The 15038-nt window shown below is 34.1% G+C and overlaps 2 protein-coding genes across 2 annotated transcripts; one reads left to right on the top strand and one right to left on the bottom strand.

Annotated features, from left to right (window-relative positions):
* Positions 1 to 47: 47 nt before the first annotated feature.
* Positions 48 to 1094, bottom strand: LOC6639633. The gene has a single exon (XM_002062648.4). It carries the CDS (start codon positions 1000 to 1002, stop codon positions 184 to 186), a length of 819 nt encoding a protein of 272 aa, XP_002062684.3. The 5' UTR covers positions 1003 to 1094; the 3' UTR covers positions 48 to 183.
* Positions 1095 to 2029: 935 nt separating this feature from the next.
* On the top strand, positions 2030 to 5001 carry LOC6639659 (aminopeptidase N). Its single transcript, XM_023181935.2, has 5 exons — positions 2030 to 2475; positions 2535 to 2690; positions 2753 to 4130; positions 4207 to 4700; positions 4758 to 5001. The coding sequence occupies exons 1-5, from the start codon at positions 2030 to 2032 to the stop codon at positions 4975 to 4977; spliced, it is 2694 nt and encodes an 897-aa protein (XP_023037703.1). The 3' UTR covers positions 4978 to 5001.
* The last annotated feature ends 10037 nt before the right edge of the window (positions 5002 to 15038 follow it).

Raw genomic sequence — 15038 nt, 5'->3', positions numbered from 1 at the left:
TGGGCCCTCTTTACCTTTTGAAATAATCAGTCAGAGCTAGTCTCAAGTAGAGAACAGACGTGTTTTGTTTTGTATTTAGAGAAATTCAATATATGGAGATTATTGAATTTGAATGCGAGTACATTGAACCGACGATTTTGTTGAGGAACGCCAGACGTGATTGGACGCAGGTGAGAGGGGGGATTAAACTGGTTTTAAGAACTCAATTACACGACATTGCAATGTTACGGGACTGAAGTTGACCAGCTTGAAACGAAACACCTTGTAGGCGTCCACAAGCCAATCCGCGCCTTCTCCTTCACTTTCCTCCTCCGCATCGCTGATCAATTCACGACGAAATGTTATTAAAATTTCGGCTAAAAAAATGCGACTATGTGAGGGAACCAATTGTTCGGGCATTTGAGATTCTCTTAATGCATTTTGCGTCAATTCCATCATCTCGTCTTGTTCGGCAGTGGTGGCAAAATCTCGAATATTCCTTATACCGATAAATGCCATATCGACAAAGATATAGCACTTGCCGTCGATCCAATCTCTTGCCACATTGACGGGAACGGCATCTCGCAGATGTTGTGACTGAAATCTGATTAAATCCATTAGCGGTGTTTTGCCATTTTGAGCCAAACTATACACATCCAAAGATCCCTCAGTGGTGCAGCAATTGTGTATGCACGCCCAGTCAGCCCGTCGAATGGCCTCGATCATAACGACAGCTGCCTCTCGAGTGCCCCGCAGGAATTCTGATTCGGAGAACTCTTTATCCAACATGCGATGCAATCTCCACATCCAATAGCGACTACGCAAATTGCAGAGCAACTCAATGATGGTCCATTTCAGATTGAAACGGGCACACAGGTGGCTCAACTCTCGACGATTCGTATAGCAGGCACCCGAAGAGGTTGATGCTGGCGTTGAGGATTGGATGTGCGGTCGTTTGACTAGACAAATTAATTTCGTGGGACTGGCCATAGAGCCCAGGCTTCGCAAGGATTTAATATACATTTTTTTTTCGAATAAAAGCAAAAAAAAAAAAAATACTACAAAATTAATACAAGAACTAAACTGAAATCTAACCGCATGACAACTGATTGAAAAAAGCTTTAACTAATCATTTCAAATGTTATCGAAATTTGAATAAATTTTAAATTTTGTTGGTATCAGACAAAAATAAGAGAAGTTGAAGTTTGGTCTGAAAAGTTAACCAGTAATGTTCACTATGTGGATGGGAAATTTTAAAAGAATTTACTGACCAACAAATACTTTGTTTATTACAAAATTCATCATGTTTAAGGGAATTGTAGTTGAAAATTAAACTCAGACTAAAGCTCAAGATGTACAAAGTATAGAATTAAATTCTTAATTAGTTTTGAGTTATGCAAAGTTGATCTAACCTTAGTCGTCTGTGTGTCTCTTTCGATTATCTCCAAGACCTTAGTTTAGAAACCATTTCGATGAAACTTGGTACTTACTCTTTTCATTTTTTAACTTTAATTACTTTGCTTTCAATTTTAAAGAGCAATTCTTTCTTCCACTTCATTCACAATGTAATAAAAACAAATTAAGTACAAATAGTAAGCAGTCGCGCCGACTTTACTTCACCATGCACAAAGTGAAACGAGTACAAGAAATTCAGAATTTTAATGAATAGGAAATTATCAATTCTGATAACAGTTATTATTGTCTGTGGCTTAACTGTTGAAGCTGATCACTAATATATATTTTATGTGTTCGAAAACGCTTTAATTTGCCTGTCAATCTTTAAAGATCAAGGTTTGAAAAATGCCAAGAATTTTGTAAATTTTCAGTTTCGCTCATTTCCCAAGGTTTGGTTTGACATTAAGATAGATAATTAGGTTTGTCATAAATCAAAATCCGAAGCAACTTAGCAAATAGAAGCAAAGTAGAAAGGAAGAAACGATTATGATAAATATTTCAACACATCACACAAGTGCTTCCAACTGTAACTTTTTTAAATTGTTCATTATTTTTATTAGTTCTTATCTAATGACCGTATCTATTACCAAACAGAATGTTTGGTTTTAGCATACAAATTTTATTTATAGTTCTTCCCGGCGTCTTGGCCCTCTACGACTATCATCTATTGCCGGAGACCCTCGAGCCACAACATTATGATCTACGTATTTTAACCCATTTAAATGACACCGCTCAATATTTCGAGGGAGTGGTAAAAATTGATTTATGGGTACTTCAAACGACAAAGAATATAACTCTGCATGCCAAGAACTTGACCATAGATAAAACTGGAATTAGTGTGAAATCGTCTAGAGATAGCAATTGCATTGAAAATGTAGAACTTTCTGAGAAGTATGAATTCTATATAATGTATTTATGCAAAGAGCTAAATGCAGGTGAGAAGTACATATTGGAAATTCCCTTCAAAGGACAGTTGAATGAAAGTCAAACGGGTTACTACAAAAGTTCCTACAATGATACAGAAAATAAGTATAAAACTCAGTAAGTAGAGAATGAAATATAATAGATTTTAGATTAATCATTGATTACATTTTCTTTAGTTACTTGGCAGTAACCCAATTTTCACCTACATTTGCTCGTCTGGCATTTCCCTGCTTCGATCAACCCAACTGGAAGGCAACGTTCAATGTGACCTTCGGTTATCATAAGGAATATAAGGGTTTAAGTAACACTCCAGTGAGAAAATGTGAAAAGCAGTAAGCTAGAAAAAAAGATATACTATGTTAATCTTAGCTAATACAATTCTTTTGCTTTTCAGTGAATTTCTAGAGGATTATATTTGGTGTTCCCATGAGCAACTCTTACGGACTTCCACCTATCTGGTAGCCTATGCCATACACAATTTAACCAATGCGGGAACTGTAACAAGTCTAACCCATAATCAAGTAGTCTTTCGCAATTGGCTGCAGCCAAAGATTGTTAATCAAAGTGATTTTTCTGTGGAAATGGCACCCAAAATTCTCAAATACTTGGAAGATTTTTTTCAATTGAATTTTCCCCTAAGCAAAATTGATCAGCTTATCTCGCCAACTCATAAATTTAGAGCCATGGAGAATTGGGGCTTGGTTACATACCAAGAGAATGCATTTGTCTTCAATGAGGCTTACGATTTGCAGGAGAAAAAGGAAACCAATTGCAATACCATGGCCCATGAGTTCAGCCATCAATGGTTTGGCAATCTAGTGACTATGAAATGGTGGAAAGATCTGTGGCTAAAAGAAGGACCTTCCACATATTTTGGCTACTTGGTTTTAGATGCTTTGCAGCCTCAATGGGAATGGAGTGATGGAAAAATTACCAAGGATTTGGCTTATTTCTTTCGTCATGATGCCACCAACATGACGCGACCTATATCACGTGATGTCAAGAACTCTACCGAAGTGCTTGATCAATTTTCCAAGTATGTCTATGAGAAGGGAGCCCTAACTATGCGAATGTTGCACAAAATATTGGGCACTGAAAACTTCTTTGAGGGCATAAGAAATTATTTGCAAAAATATGCCTATCAGAATGTTGAGCAAACGGATCTTTTTAGTAGCCTTCAAGAGGTAGCCAATGAGAATATCAATTTGAATGTTGTTATGGATTCTTGGACTCTACAAGAGGGTTATCCATTGATCACGCTTAAACGTGACTACAAGAAGGGAGAAGTCAAAGTCAATCAAAAGAGATTCATTCAGCAAAATAATCTACAATTAGAGACACAATGCTGGTGGGTTCCTCTCAGTTTTGTTAGTCAAAGTGATCCAAATTTCGAAGATATTCAACCCAATCATTGGCTAGAGTGTCCTAGCAATGAGACAACTTTGAAAGTGGGTACTTCCAAGGAATGGTTACTACTCAATCCCCAAGTCTATGCCATTTATCGTGTTAATTATGATGAACATAATTGGAAAATGCTTATTAATACTCTACAAAATGAAGTTGATTATGGCGGCATACCAAAAATAAATAGAGTTCAGTTAATGGATGATCTCTTAGCCTTGGCTGCTCTAGGTGAACAGAGTTATGATCTGGTATTCGAATTGTTTGAGTATTTGAAACTCGAAAGGGACTATTTGCCCTGCGAGAGGGGTATTACTTTACTACAACAATATGGTAGCTTACTCAAGGATCAGGCAGCAGAGGACTTTAATGTAAGTTCTCAGGATTTCAGGATCTCAAACCTTTCTGTTTACAAGCATATAAATAAATTTATCTTTGTTTTTTCAGCTTTATTTGAAACAACAATTGACACCACATTATAGACGTTTACCCAAACTGAAATTGATTGATAGCATCGAGATACCCGTCAATGAGATTGCCTTTAGGCGTTTCATTTATACCCAGTCTTGTCTCTACAATGTCGATGATTGTGTCTCTCAGGCTGTGATGCTTAATACCAATGATTCAAGCATATCAGTGCCAGCAAACTTTCGCCAGTTGGTCTATTGTATAGCCATAGAGAAAGGAACTACGTGGGATTTTCAACAAATGATGAAACTTTTCAAGAATTCACCTACACCAGCACAACAAAGCGCCTTTGCTTCGGGTTTGGGTTGCTCAAGTAACTTTTCACAGCTGAAAGAGTTCTTGGACTATGCCATACATTCAGACACCAAGAGCATCAGCGATTGTTATATTCAGGCAGTAACAGCGGCTTTGAAACGTGACAATGTGGCCAGGGAGACCAAGCAACATATATTTGATCATGCTGAAATGTTGAAGTAAGTTTAAAGGAAATTATTATATCCATAATTAATCTAAACATATTTCTTTTGTAGTAAAAAATTCAAGAGAAAGGATTTAGAACCCATTTTGATGCACATGGTTAAGGAACTAACAACTCCAGAGGAGCTAAGTGAACTGAAAGAACATTTAAAGGACTTGAGCCAATTTAAAGAGCCTGTAAAAAAAGTTTTAGAATTAGTTGAAACCAATTTATTATGGTTAAGACAATATTCCGTACAATTTCGGGCAGTTTTACTTAAAAGGATTTATTAATAAAAGCACGAATTTCTAACCTTATGTGGGTTTTGTGCTTTCAGAAATTGGAAATTCTTGGAATTCGTCAAGTTGTCATGTTCAACATTCGTTTTCGTATTAATTAAGCCAATTGTGATGAAATCTTTTGCTATTTGTAAACCTCCTTTTCTTTGTCGTGCTGGTTTGGCTGTCAGAAACTTGTCCTGTCAGTCCTTTGACTTGTAAATTGCTTGACACAGGACACAGAACACCACACACACACACACACACACACTAGAAGAAAGTGGGTGGTGGTTGGGTTGGTTGGGCTGGTCCTTTTCCACACTAGCAATTCAACTTCAGTTCAGCTTTGTTTCGCTGTCATCTTCTTCGTCATCTTCATCATCGCCATCTTCATCGTCGTCCTTTAGCTTCATCAGTTGTTTTGGCATTTGACGTTTACACGGCAACGTCAAAATATTTCGTCGCGCTGAGATGTGTCATGTGCATGCAATGATTGGAGCTAGGGGGGACTTTAGAGGACATGAAAATGGTGGCGCGGAAAATGGTTAGTTCGTTAGTTATCCCTTTAGTAGCCATTTTGGATTACAAATCATCTTTCACATAGTTAACTTTGGTGGTCAATTAGTCAAATTAATCGACTGGAATTGAAATGTTTAGCGGCAAAACGGAATGATGGATGGCTGGAAGGATAGGGATGGCTCGAGAACTGAAATTGAAACTATTTTGGTATGCAAATTTATGAATTAGAAAGAGCAAGGAGCCTTCTAAAGCAAATTGAGAAAGTTTAGTTTTAACAATATTTAATCAATCAACTGTGAAATTTCCTCCACTGACAGCTGCTTGTGTTACCAACATTTCCATCAGTAAATGTTGACTGCACATGAATTGGAATAACTTTTGGCAAAGTTTTGAGTTGAAAGGTTACCTTTGTAGTTAAAAACTTGGCATGTTTTCAAAAGGTCAACAATTTGTAGCCATCTCAATATTTGATATTTTGAATTAATAATTTCGATTTAAGGTAATTATTAGGCTACGGAAACAATCGAGCAACATTATGGAGGAAAACCGTCTCTCACATACAATGTAACAATTTTTATTAGCATTTTCTTTAATGTCTCAACAGAAACCAAAGAATATGAATTCAAGTCCCATTACAGTGGGGTTTCTCACTTCTTTTTTACGTCTTAGGCATTTACTTAAAGAATATCATGTAGAATGAGATCATTTAATGATTCAGATCGTTTTTAAAATTAAGTTTTGAAACAGTAAACGAGTGTTTACTCTAAGAGTGCTCTTCATTATTAGTCACAGTTGATATCGATAAAGTAATTAATTTTATCGATAAATTTATACAATTTTTGTTCAATTATTTTTACCAGACTGAAGCAGGTGCACATATTTGCCCATCTTTTTTAGTCAATGAATTCATTTATCGGAAGCTTTAAGCAATGACTTTACATATACTTGTATTTACTTGTGTTTTTATTTGTGATTCTCAACTAGTTTTGGAGTAGAGTAATCTTGGACTATGCCTGTTCATAAAGGAACTTGGTCCAGCATAAAAGATAAGATTTTAACAAACGTAATTAATTAATAAACGTTTTTATTAAGTAAGATTAAATACAAAGAATTTAGTTTGATATTTAAACATACTAAAACCCTTAACCCTAAGCCAATTGTGTATGCAATTTGTTTGATGTATTTGGTTTTGTCAATTATTAATTGAATTTACTTAGATATGCAATTTATATTTTGTACAGGATATGGAAATAATTCATCATTCATCTGTAATTGAAACCGCAAATCCGTATCAAATTTACCCCCTTTCCCCCTCCACAACTTGCCAGTTGGCTTCATTTTTATGCAAATGAAAAGTGTTTTCAGTCGAAGCAAATTAATTATATTAATGTTTGTTAAAAATGCTTATTAAATTAATTAAAAGTGATGTCATTTTATGATGTCTCTGTGCACACACGCGAAAATACACAGAGAGAGTGAGTGAGAGCGAGAGAGAGAGAGAGAGAGAGTGGGAGGGTGAAGGAGATGAGTAAATGTTTTAAAAATATTTCCTCTCAGATTATTAATGCTTAATACATTTATGCAGAGAGTTGGCAATGTTTTAATTTATTTACTTTATTTATTATGAATTAATTGAATTGAACAGCAACACGTGAATCTGACACTTTTCATTTTACACATTTTCATCAATGTCAAATTAGTCGAATCCAGCAAAAGAGTATAAAGAAAACAAAAAGAGGAAACTAAAAGGAAAACTTTTGCCTTTAACTAAATTTAAGTGCGACATGTAGAATATTTGCTATTTAATTAAATGAAATTAAACAATCTTGCCAGCATTTTGGCCCCAAAAAAACATATGTGTGTGTGTGTGTGTGTGTGAGCCAATGTGTGTGTGGCAATTGTGCTGGTAATCTAAATTTGTAAGTTGCCATCTAGCCAGTCCTTTTCCATCTTTTTATTCCCTTTCTGTGTAACCACCACTCTATGGTCCATAGTTCTATGGACAATTGCAAGTTTTTAGTTTCTGTCAGACTGGGGTAACGAGAGAGAGAGAGAGAGAGAGATCGGGGGAAAGGGCAAAGAGACGGCGGGACAACAGAAACAAAGACAGAGGGAAAAGTTTCTTGAAATGTCTCTGCCTGGCGGCACCAGCAGCAGAACAAACTAAGAAATAGTTTCAAAATTTTCCTACTTTACTTTGCACAATCTTATTACTTTTTGTATGCTCTTTACAAAAGCATATTTTAGTTATGCTCAGGTTGTTTATCCCTACAGAGACTATATAAGTTATATGAAAAGTCATAAATAAGTCATAATATCTCTGCTGAGGCAGATCAACTGATTTATGCTTTTAAAAAACTCTAAAATAAAGAAATTGATGTTTCTTTAACTCATTTTTGCATGTTTCGATACATTATACAAAAAAGTTCAAATTGTTCAAAATTATATTAAATACATATGTTTATATGATACATTTAAAGCAAATACTTTTAGACAGACAATACAAAAATATAATAATTATCAGAAAATCTATTAATGCACATATGTATTTATTTTTAAGTATGTATTAATAAAAATCTATACATATTAGTATTAAACAATCTATACAAAGCCTTTAAATGAAAAATTATTCTGAACAATAATTACTGTATGTAATAACTTAAAGTTCGGAAATCTACAAATAGCATAAGATCTTGATTAAATTCACTTATTAAAATTTGAAGTTTCATTTTAATTGACTCAACTTATCAAATAAAATTGTTTTTTTTTTTTTTATTAATTCATTCTAAAAGATGTTACCAAAATCAACTGAACATGATTTAGATGGTTTAAGGATTGGTCTTAAGAGTTAATAAATCTTTTTTAATAAAGATCTAGGAACTATATACTATTATCCCATACTCACTGTATCAGGCTTGAAACCTTTAGAATATTATGTTCTGAATACAATTGTATTGACTTTTTAGACTATAAAACTTTAAACTTTACTGTTCTTTATTGGCCAAGAATTCTCACTTGAGACATTTTGTCAAATCAAGCGAATTCAAAGTGTCCCAAATGATCGATTTCAATCATATAACTCTGTTTCACTTAGAAAGAGCATTGAGATTTCTCTTTTAGACCAAGTTGTTTCTTATGAAATTTCAAACAAAGCGTTAAGGAAGCAATAAATGTAAATGTAAAGTTTTCCTTCGTTGGGTCAGCAAATACATGGAAAAATATGAATCGATTTAAATTTAACAAAAATATTCTTAAGAAAAAGCGAGAAAGAGAGAGAGAGAGAGAGAGAGAGAGAGAAAATGCAATAATATTTGCAAAAAGTCAATAAAATGGGGTGACGTTTGTGGTGGGATGGAAGATGTGGCAAAAAGTTTTTAATGAATTTATTTTCTTACTTGCCATTAAAATACAAAAAGCATTTGCCTTGTTTAATTTACGACGTAAACAGAAATTGCTATATAGTGAGGACAACAAACAAATAGCAAGAACATTAGCAACAAAACAGGTAAAAGACAATAAAAAGCATAGACATGCAATTGAATGTTAAATGTGAAAAGCAAACAAAGCTGCAAAAATTTACAACAAAAGTTGGTAGCAAACACACATTGAGGAAACGAAAGGCAGAGCAGCCAAGTCAAGCCAAGGCATGGCAAGGGCAATGAAAAGAAAGTAAAATAAACCAAGACAAGTTAAGCTTTTGGCTGGTTTGAGGCTTGGCTCACTAATTGAAATATATTTCTAGACAAAGGAAAACAAAAGGTCAAAAGCAAACTGCTGCAAACTGATGATGATGAGAGAGAGAGAAGGAAAACGAAAGGTGCAAAAAAATGGAAGAAAACTCATACAGATACATACATACATGCTAGTAACTTCATCTATTTATTATTTTTCCAAGATTGGATTTCATACTTTATGGTTGGTAAAATTGGTGATGTAACATGAATGCTAACAAATTTGTAGTATAAACCTAATGAATATAAAGAAAAATCTTAACATAAAATCAATCATACGACATGTTGTCAAAGTATTTTATTTAAAGGATCTTGTTAATAACTACTTGAGTGTTTGAAAATATAGTAATGAAAGTGAATTTTCACAAACTTGTTATTTACATTAACTAATTTTGATGGAGCTAGAAAATAAAATCACTCATACGTCATGTTGTCGATGTATTCTATTTTCATTATGTTCTTTGCATATTGTTCATTAATTTTTGACAGCAAAATTATGAACAGAAAATATGTATAGATAGGCTGAAGACTATTAATGTGGATCAGAAAGATTTAGAGAATGGTTAGCAATCATTTCTCTCCCTTAAGTAAGAAGCTGATTATCTTTTCTTTCTAGTTTAGGCTTTAAGCCCAATATTTTCGGCTGGCCTAAATATATATATGTTAGATACAATATACTTAAAGAATTATATTATATGTTTTAAACTAAAATAAAATGTTTAAAGGACTGAAAGTTACCAGTCGACTATACTCCATATAAAAAATAAAGACAATTGTATTAATTTGACGACAAAAACTCTTTAAAATTTTTCAAATTTAATGAAGACTTAAACAAAATACTATTTTAAATTTACACTATCTGTTAATTAGGTTTGTAAAAATCTATGCAAATTTCTGTTTACTTTATATATATGGTATAAGTGTATATATCAACAACTAGGTCAAAAATCAATGCACAAAATGCTATGACGATAACATAGAAAATTTAGTATTTATTTACATGATTTTAGCCATTAATTTGGAATTAATTGGCATTCAAATTGTTTCAAGTGACACATTCATGGCCATAATTAGATTAGAGAAATGTGTGATTGATATTTGTTGGGATATATGTACATACATATATGTATACGTAACAGTGTGAAGCACTTTAATATTTTAATTATCAATTTCGTAGCTAATTGTGATTGGTTTTCAAGTTTTGCAATTGAAAGAGAAAGGTTTATTACTTTTTGGCCATTTAATGATTTTGATATTAATTTAACTAATTGCAAGACAATATACATCTAAGCATATTTGTGAAATTGAATTTGAAACTTTTTCACATAATTTCTGAAATAAAATTATCATTATTCATGTTTAATTTTCAAGAGATAGCTCACAAAATTCAAAATTAAATTTTCTTTTTAAAGAGAAACACTTTAAAGTGATATTTATGTTTTATTCGTTTTTCGTTTCCTTGTATTTGTTTGTTGCAATTTCAATAGAGTTGACTCGAACAGTTGATTAAACTCAATCGATTACAACTGACAACTGACAACATAATCGACAATCATCATTTGCTTGAGTTGATAAACGAAAACCATCGATGTGCAATTGAATTACAATTGAACTATGGATAAAACATTATGAGACATACAGAAATGGACACACAAAATGGCAAACTAAGTATGTCATATTCAATTAGAGCTAATTAGACCATTTTCTAATGGACAGATATATGTGTGTATGTATGTAAGCATACCCATAGTGTAGTAGCAACTTCAAAATGATGGCGCCTGCATGTATGCAATACAGAAATCCAAGTGCATGTATGTGCCACACATGTGGCTGTGTGTGTGTGTGTGTTTGAGTCTACTCCGTTGAGGCACGCATGGAGAAATTCAATTTTAATGCGGCTATTACATAATTTGATCCTTGTCGTGCTAGACACTGAATGCATATTAATTAACGTTCAAAATTTTGATTGTGCGGCAAACTGACATAGAGCAGACAGAGTGAAACCCAAACTAAAACCAAGCTATCGTTAGCTCCTAAAGCTGCACCATGAAATTCCAGAAATCTCTCATTGCCAAAAGGAAAGTGTGTGAGTTGCGGCAAACAAATGTTTTCACTTCCCAAAAGCAACAGACAACAGAAAATGAGCTAGCGATGCAGAAAACTTTTGATTAGAATAATTGAGGTGAAGCGAATGAAACGATTCACTATGAAAAGTTCATCCAAGAAAATCCAAACCTTGATTTTGAAATTAAATGAAAAGTATTAATGTAGAAATCTGACGAAAAATGTCAAGAATTCCAATGAATAATCAATAGTTTTAAGAAAAAAGGGATGGCTGAATTTTCAAAATCTTAGAAAACTGGTTTAAAGGTAAATCCTCAAAAACCTGGATTGAGGTAAAGGATCATTTTTCTGGCATATTTCTTTTTTGTAAACTCAATTTATGATAATGAATTAAAAGTCCTTATGATAATTGTTCTATATTTTTAGCATAATCATTAAAATACGGAAAAAGGTTTTAATATATAGTTCAAGTGCACATAAAATGAATACCACAATTCCTTATTGCACCATTTCCTATCTCCAGATGAAGTGTTTTAAAGGATTGTTCGGTGTGTAAAGAGACACTTTCTTTATATCTTTCGGTGAAGTAAAATGAGATGTTCCTTTAGACTAATATCTGTCCTCAATAAAAGTGGAAAGTATACTATAACATCTGCATGATAAATTGAAGCGGGAACCTGATCCTTGAGACATGTACACATTGGAATGGACATCTACTTTTTCTTATCATAATCAATTTTTATATTTGCATTTTTAACTGCACTTATGTAAAATACTTATGAATCAAATATTATTAGCTATTTCTCTTCTTCCGTATTTCAGCTATTGACTTTTTTTTGCCGATTAATCGTCAAGATCCCCCAAATTAATAGATTCCCTTTGTGATAAAACCCATTTAGAATGCTCGTGAATCCATAATCCTAGACTACTCTATTCATAATACCAAGGCTATTTAAATGTATAGCTCAGTTTTAATTCAGTGCTAATAATTTGCTGATTGAAATAAACTTTCCATTCCTTTGCCATAGTCAAGTACCCATATTGATGGTAATTCTTTCATCCATTATGGACCACCACTTCAGCACGGCTCTTTGTTTGCCCCTCTGTATTAGTATTCAATGAAAGGTATGTATATATTCAATATTCCCATTGTCAAACTCATTTCAACCATAACTCAACAATTGACCACTTGAAACTCTGACCTTGAAACTAAACAAAATTCTTACTCCCACAATCCATCATCTTCCCTAGCCATCACCTAGCTAGTCGAAGCATTTGCCAGAACAATGTGGAGTGGAGAAAGAACAACATTAAGTGCCCCTCTAGCTGGAGTACTTGATGTTCTTGTTGTTCGGTGTTGAGTTGCTGTTTACTCAGCTTTCTGCAGGTTTGTTGCAAAAGAAAAAAAGAAGAAAATGGCGGGAAAACCCGAAGGGGAACGAAGAACAGAAAAGAAAAGAAAAAAGAGCAGAAACAACACTTTTAACACGCATCGAAGGGGAAAACCAATAGAAGAAACGTCTTGACGGACTTTATCCACCCCACTCTGCGTTTTAGGGGCAACAAGGTTACGTGTAGTCGCGTCGAGGCACTCTAAAAGATTTTTAGCTGAGAGCAAAGACATCTGAAGAGCCAAGAACCTTTAGCTTCCTCATTGTTTATTTACCAGAGCTTGGCCAAAAGCAGACGTAAATAGCTAGATAAACACAAGGGTGAGGTAAATCGAATGGCCAGATGGATGGATTGAAATGGAATGGTTGGGCGTCGCTAATATCTACATAGTAGACAATCTAAAGTGCTACAAAAATTCCTGGGGGAATACTGTGTATGTTGGTTTTACGTTTTCCTCAGGTATTTGCCCATGACGATATCTAATTTGCTAAACAAAAAGAAAAATTATAAGACTAAAAGGGGGAATTTACCGCACGGACTTCATTCTTTGTTGAGCCTAAGGAAATTTAATAATAACATGGTTGTGCTTAAGACTACAAAGATGTAGTAATCTAGAAATTAATTTTATAAATTATTTTAGCGATTAGAAGATTGTTTCTGAAATGTATTAATAATCATTCTGACAATTTAAAATAATTCTAGCTAAAATTGTGGCTATTGTTATAACTCAAACTCTCCGAATCATTCCAACTAAAGCTATTCTAACTATTGTAGACATAAGTTTTACGTAGTTCGTTGTTGCCCTTTTGTAACAACTTATTCTTCCATTCCACAGAATAGATACAGGGATACATCCCTAACCAATATAATCCACTATTAGTATGATTAATCTTATCACAATTGAATTTACAGATAATATTTTTGAGATAGAAGTCCTTCTACGATAACTTTTAAACGCTTTCTGGCCTAGTTTTCATCATACAGCTGTCTGACTTCTTCTTCTGTATAGATTCTTCTTATATACAATCTAAGATATATTACCCAGCCAACAGAAATGGGATTGAATCATCTAAGAAATAAGATCGGAAATATTTTATAAGTGAAGAAATAGGAGAAGATATATAAACTCAAATGATTTTAAATATCTGTCTAAATTGCCTAATTATAACAAAAGTGCAAGTGCTGTGTTTTAATAGTAGCCTTTTATTTTATTGCCCTATTTTACTTGATAATTTCAATATATATATAAGATGCACAATCATTTTGAGGCAACATGAATTAGCTTCTAGTTTGCTAACCGATTGGATTTTATTTTTGCTAGCTTATTTTTATAGAAACATCAATTTGCCTACTGAACTGAGAGTTAAGAGTTTTTAATTCAAATTTCCGGTAATTTGTGGAAACACTTGAGAGTGCAAAATGCTTGTGAATGCATTGTCAAGTGATGAACTTTTAAACAAAAGGCGAACCCTTTGCCCTACTCACCCCCTTCTAGACATCCTCACACCCGATCCCACTCAATTGGCAGCAAGAACGTGCCTTTTGCACAGATTCTGTAAGCGAGGGGCTTTAGACAATGAATGGGATAGCCCAAACACCAGTTACTTTCATATTTCATGGACCCAAAAAAAAAAAAAAAAAAGGAAACGACGAGACAAAAAAGAATTTGAAAAGGAAAATTTGCTGCTTGTTTGTTTTCTTTTTCTTCGCTTGCTTTATTCACACTCCAAGCCAAGCGACACCCTTGATGGTGGCCAAAAAACAAAGGCCGAAAGTCGAACGATGGAGACAAGAAATGAGTCATTAGGCAATAAACAAAGCACTTGAAAAAAACAAAACAAAAAAAAAAGAAAACCAAAGGAAAAAGAAAGAAATTTTTTGCCCACGCGCTCTATCAATTTGAGGCTTAACAATGCGGGAACATTTGTTCTTGGTCGCGTGTCGTCAATCAAAAATAATAAACACCCCTAATTTTTAAAGCACTGAATTTGTTGCTGCTACGGGGCGGGGGTGGGGAGGAGGTAAGTGTTGGGGGTTGCCAAGTCTCATTAAAAGATACCCAAACAGAGAATGATATGCCAGAAATGGAATTTGAATCCGAATTGGAATCGGAATCAGAGCAGATTCAGAGGACTCGTCATCGTCGTCGTCGTCGTCGTCGTCGTTGTCCTCGTCATTAATACACATATTTGATGCTTAGGCAAAGGCACATGCAACTGCATGATTTGTGGGTAATACCCACAGCTTTGCCATTCCCACATAGCCACCTTCTCCACTCCACTCATGGCCAACGCCAACACCACCTTTGAATCTTCGTCCAGATTCCAGTTTGTGCTCTGAGGACCACCCGCTGTGCATAATGGCAGAATG

This window comes from Drosophila willistoni (genome assembly GCF_018902025.1).
Source record: "Drosophila willistoni isolate 14030-0811.24 chromosome 2L unlocalized genomic scaffold, UCI_dwil_1.1 Seg196, whole genome shotgun sequence".
NCBI classification, from domain to species: Eukaryota; Metazoa; Arthropoda; class Insecta; order Diptera; family Drosophilidae; genus Drosophila; species Drosophila willistoni.
This window is presented reverse-complemented; position numbering and strand designations above follow the sequence as displayed.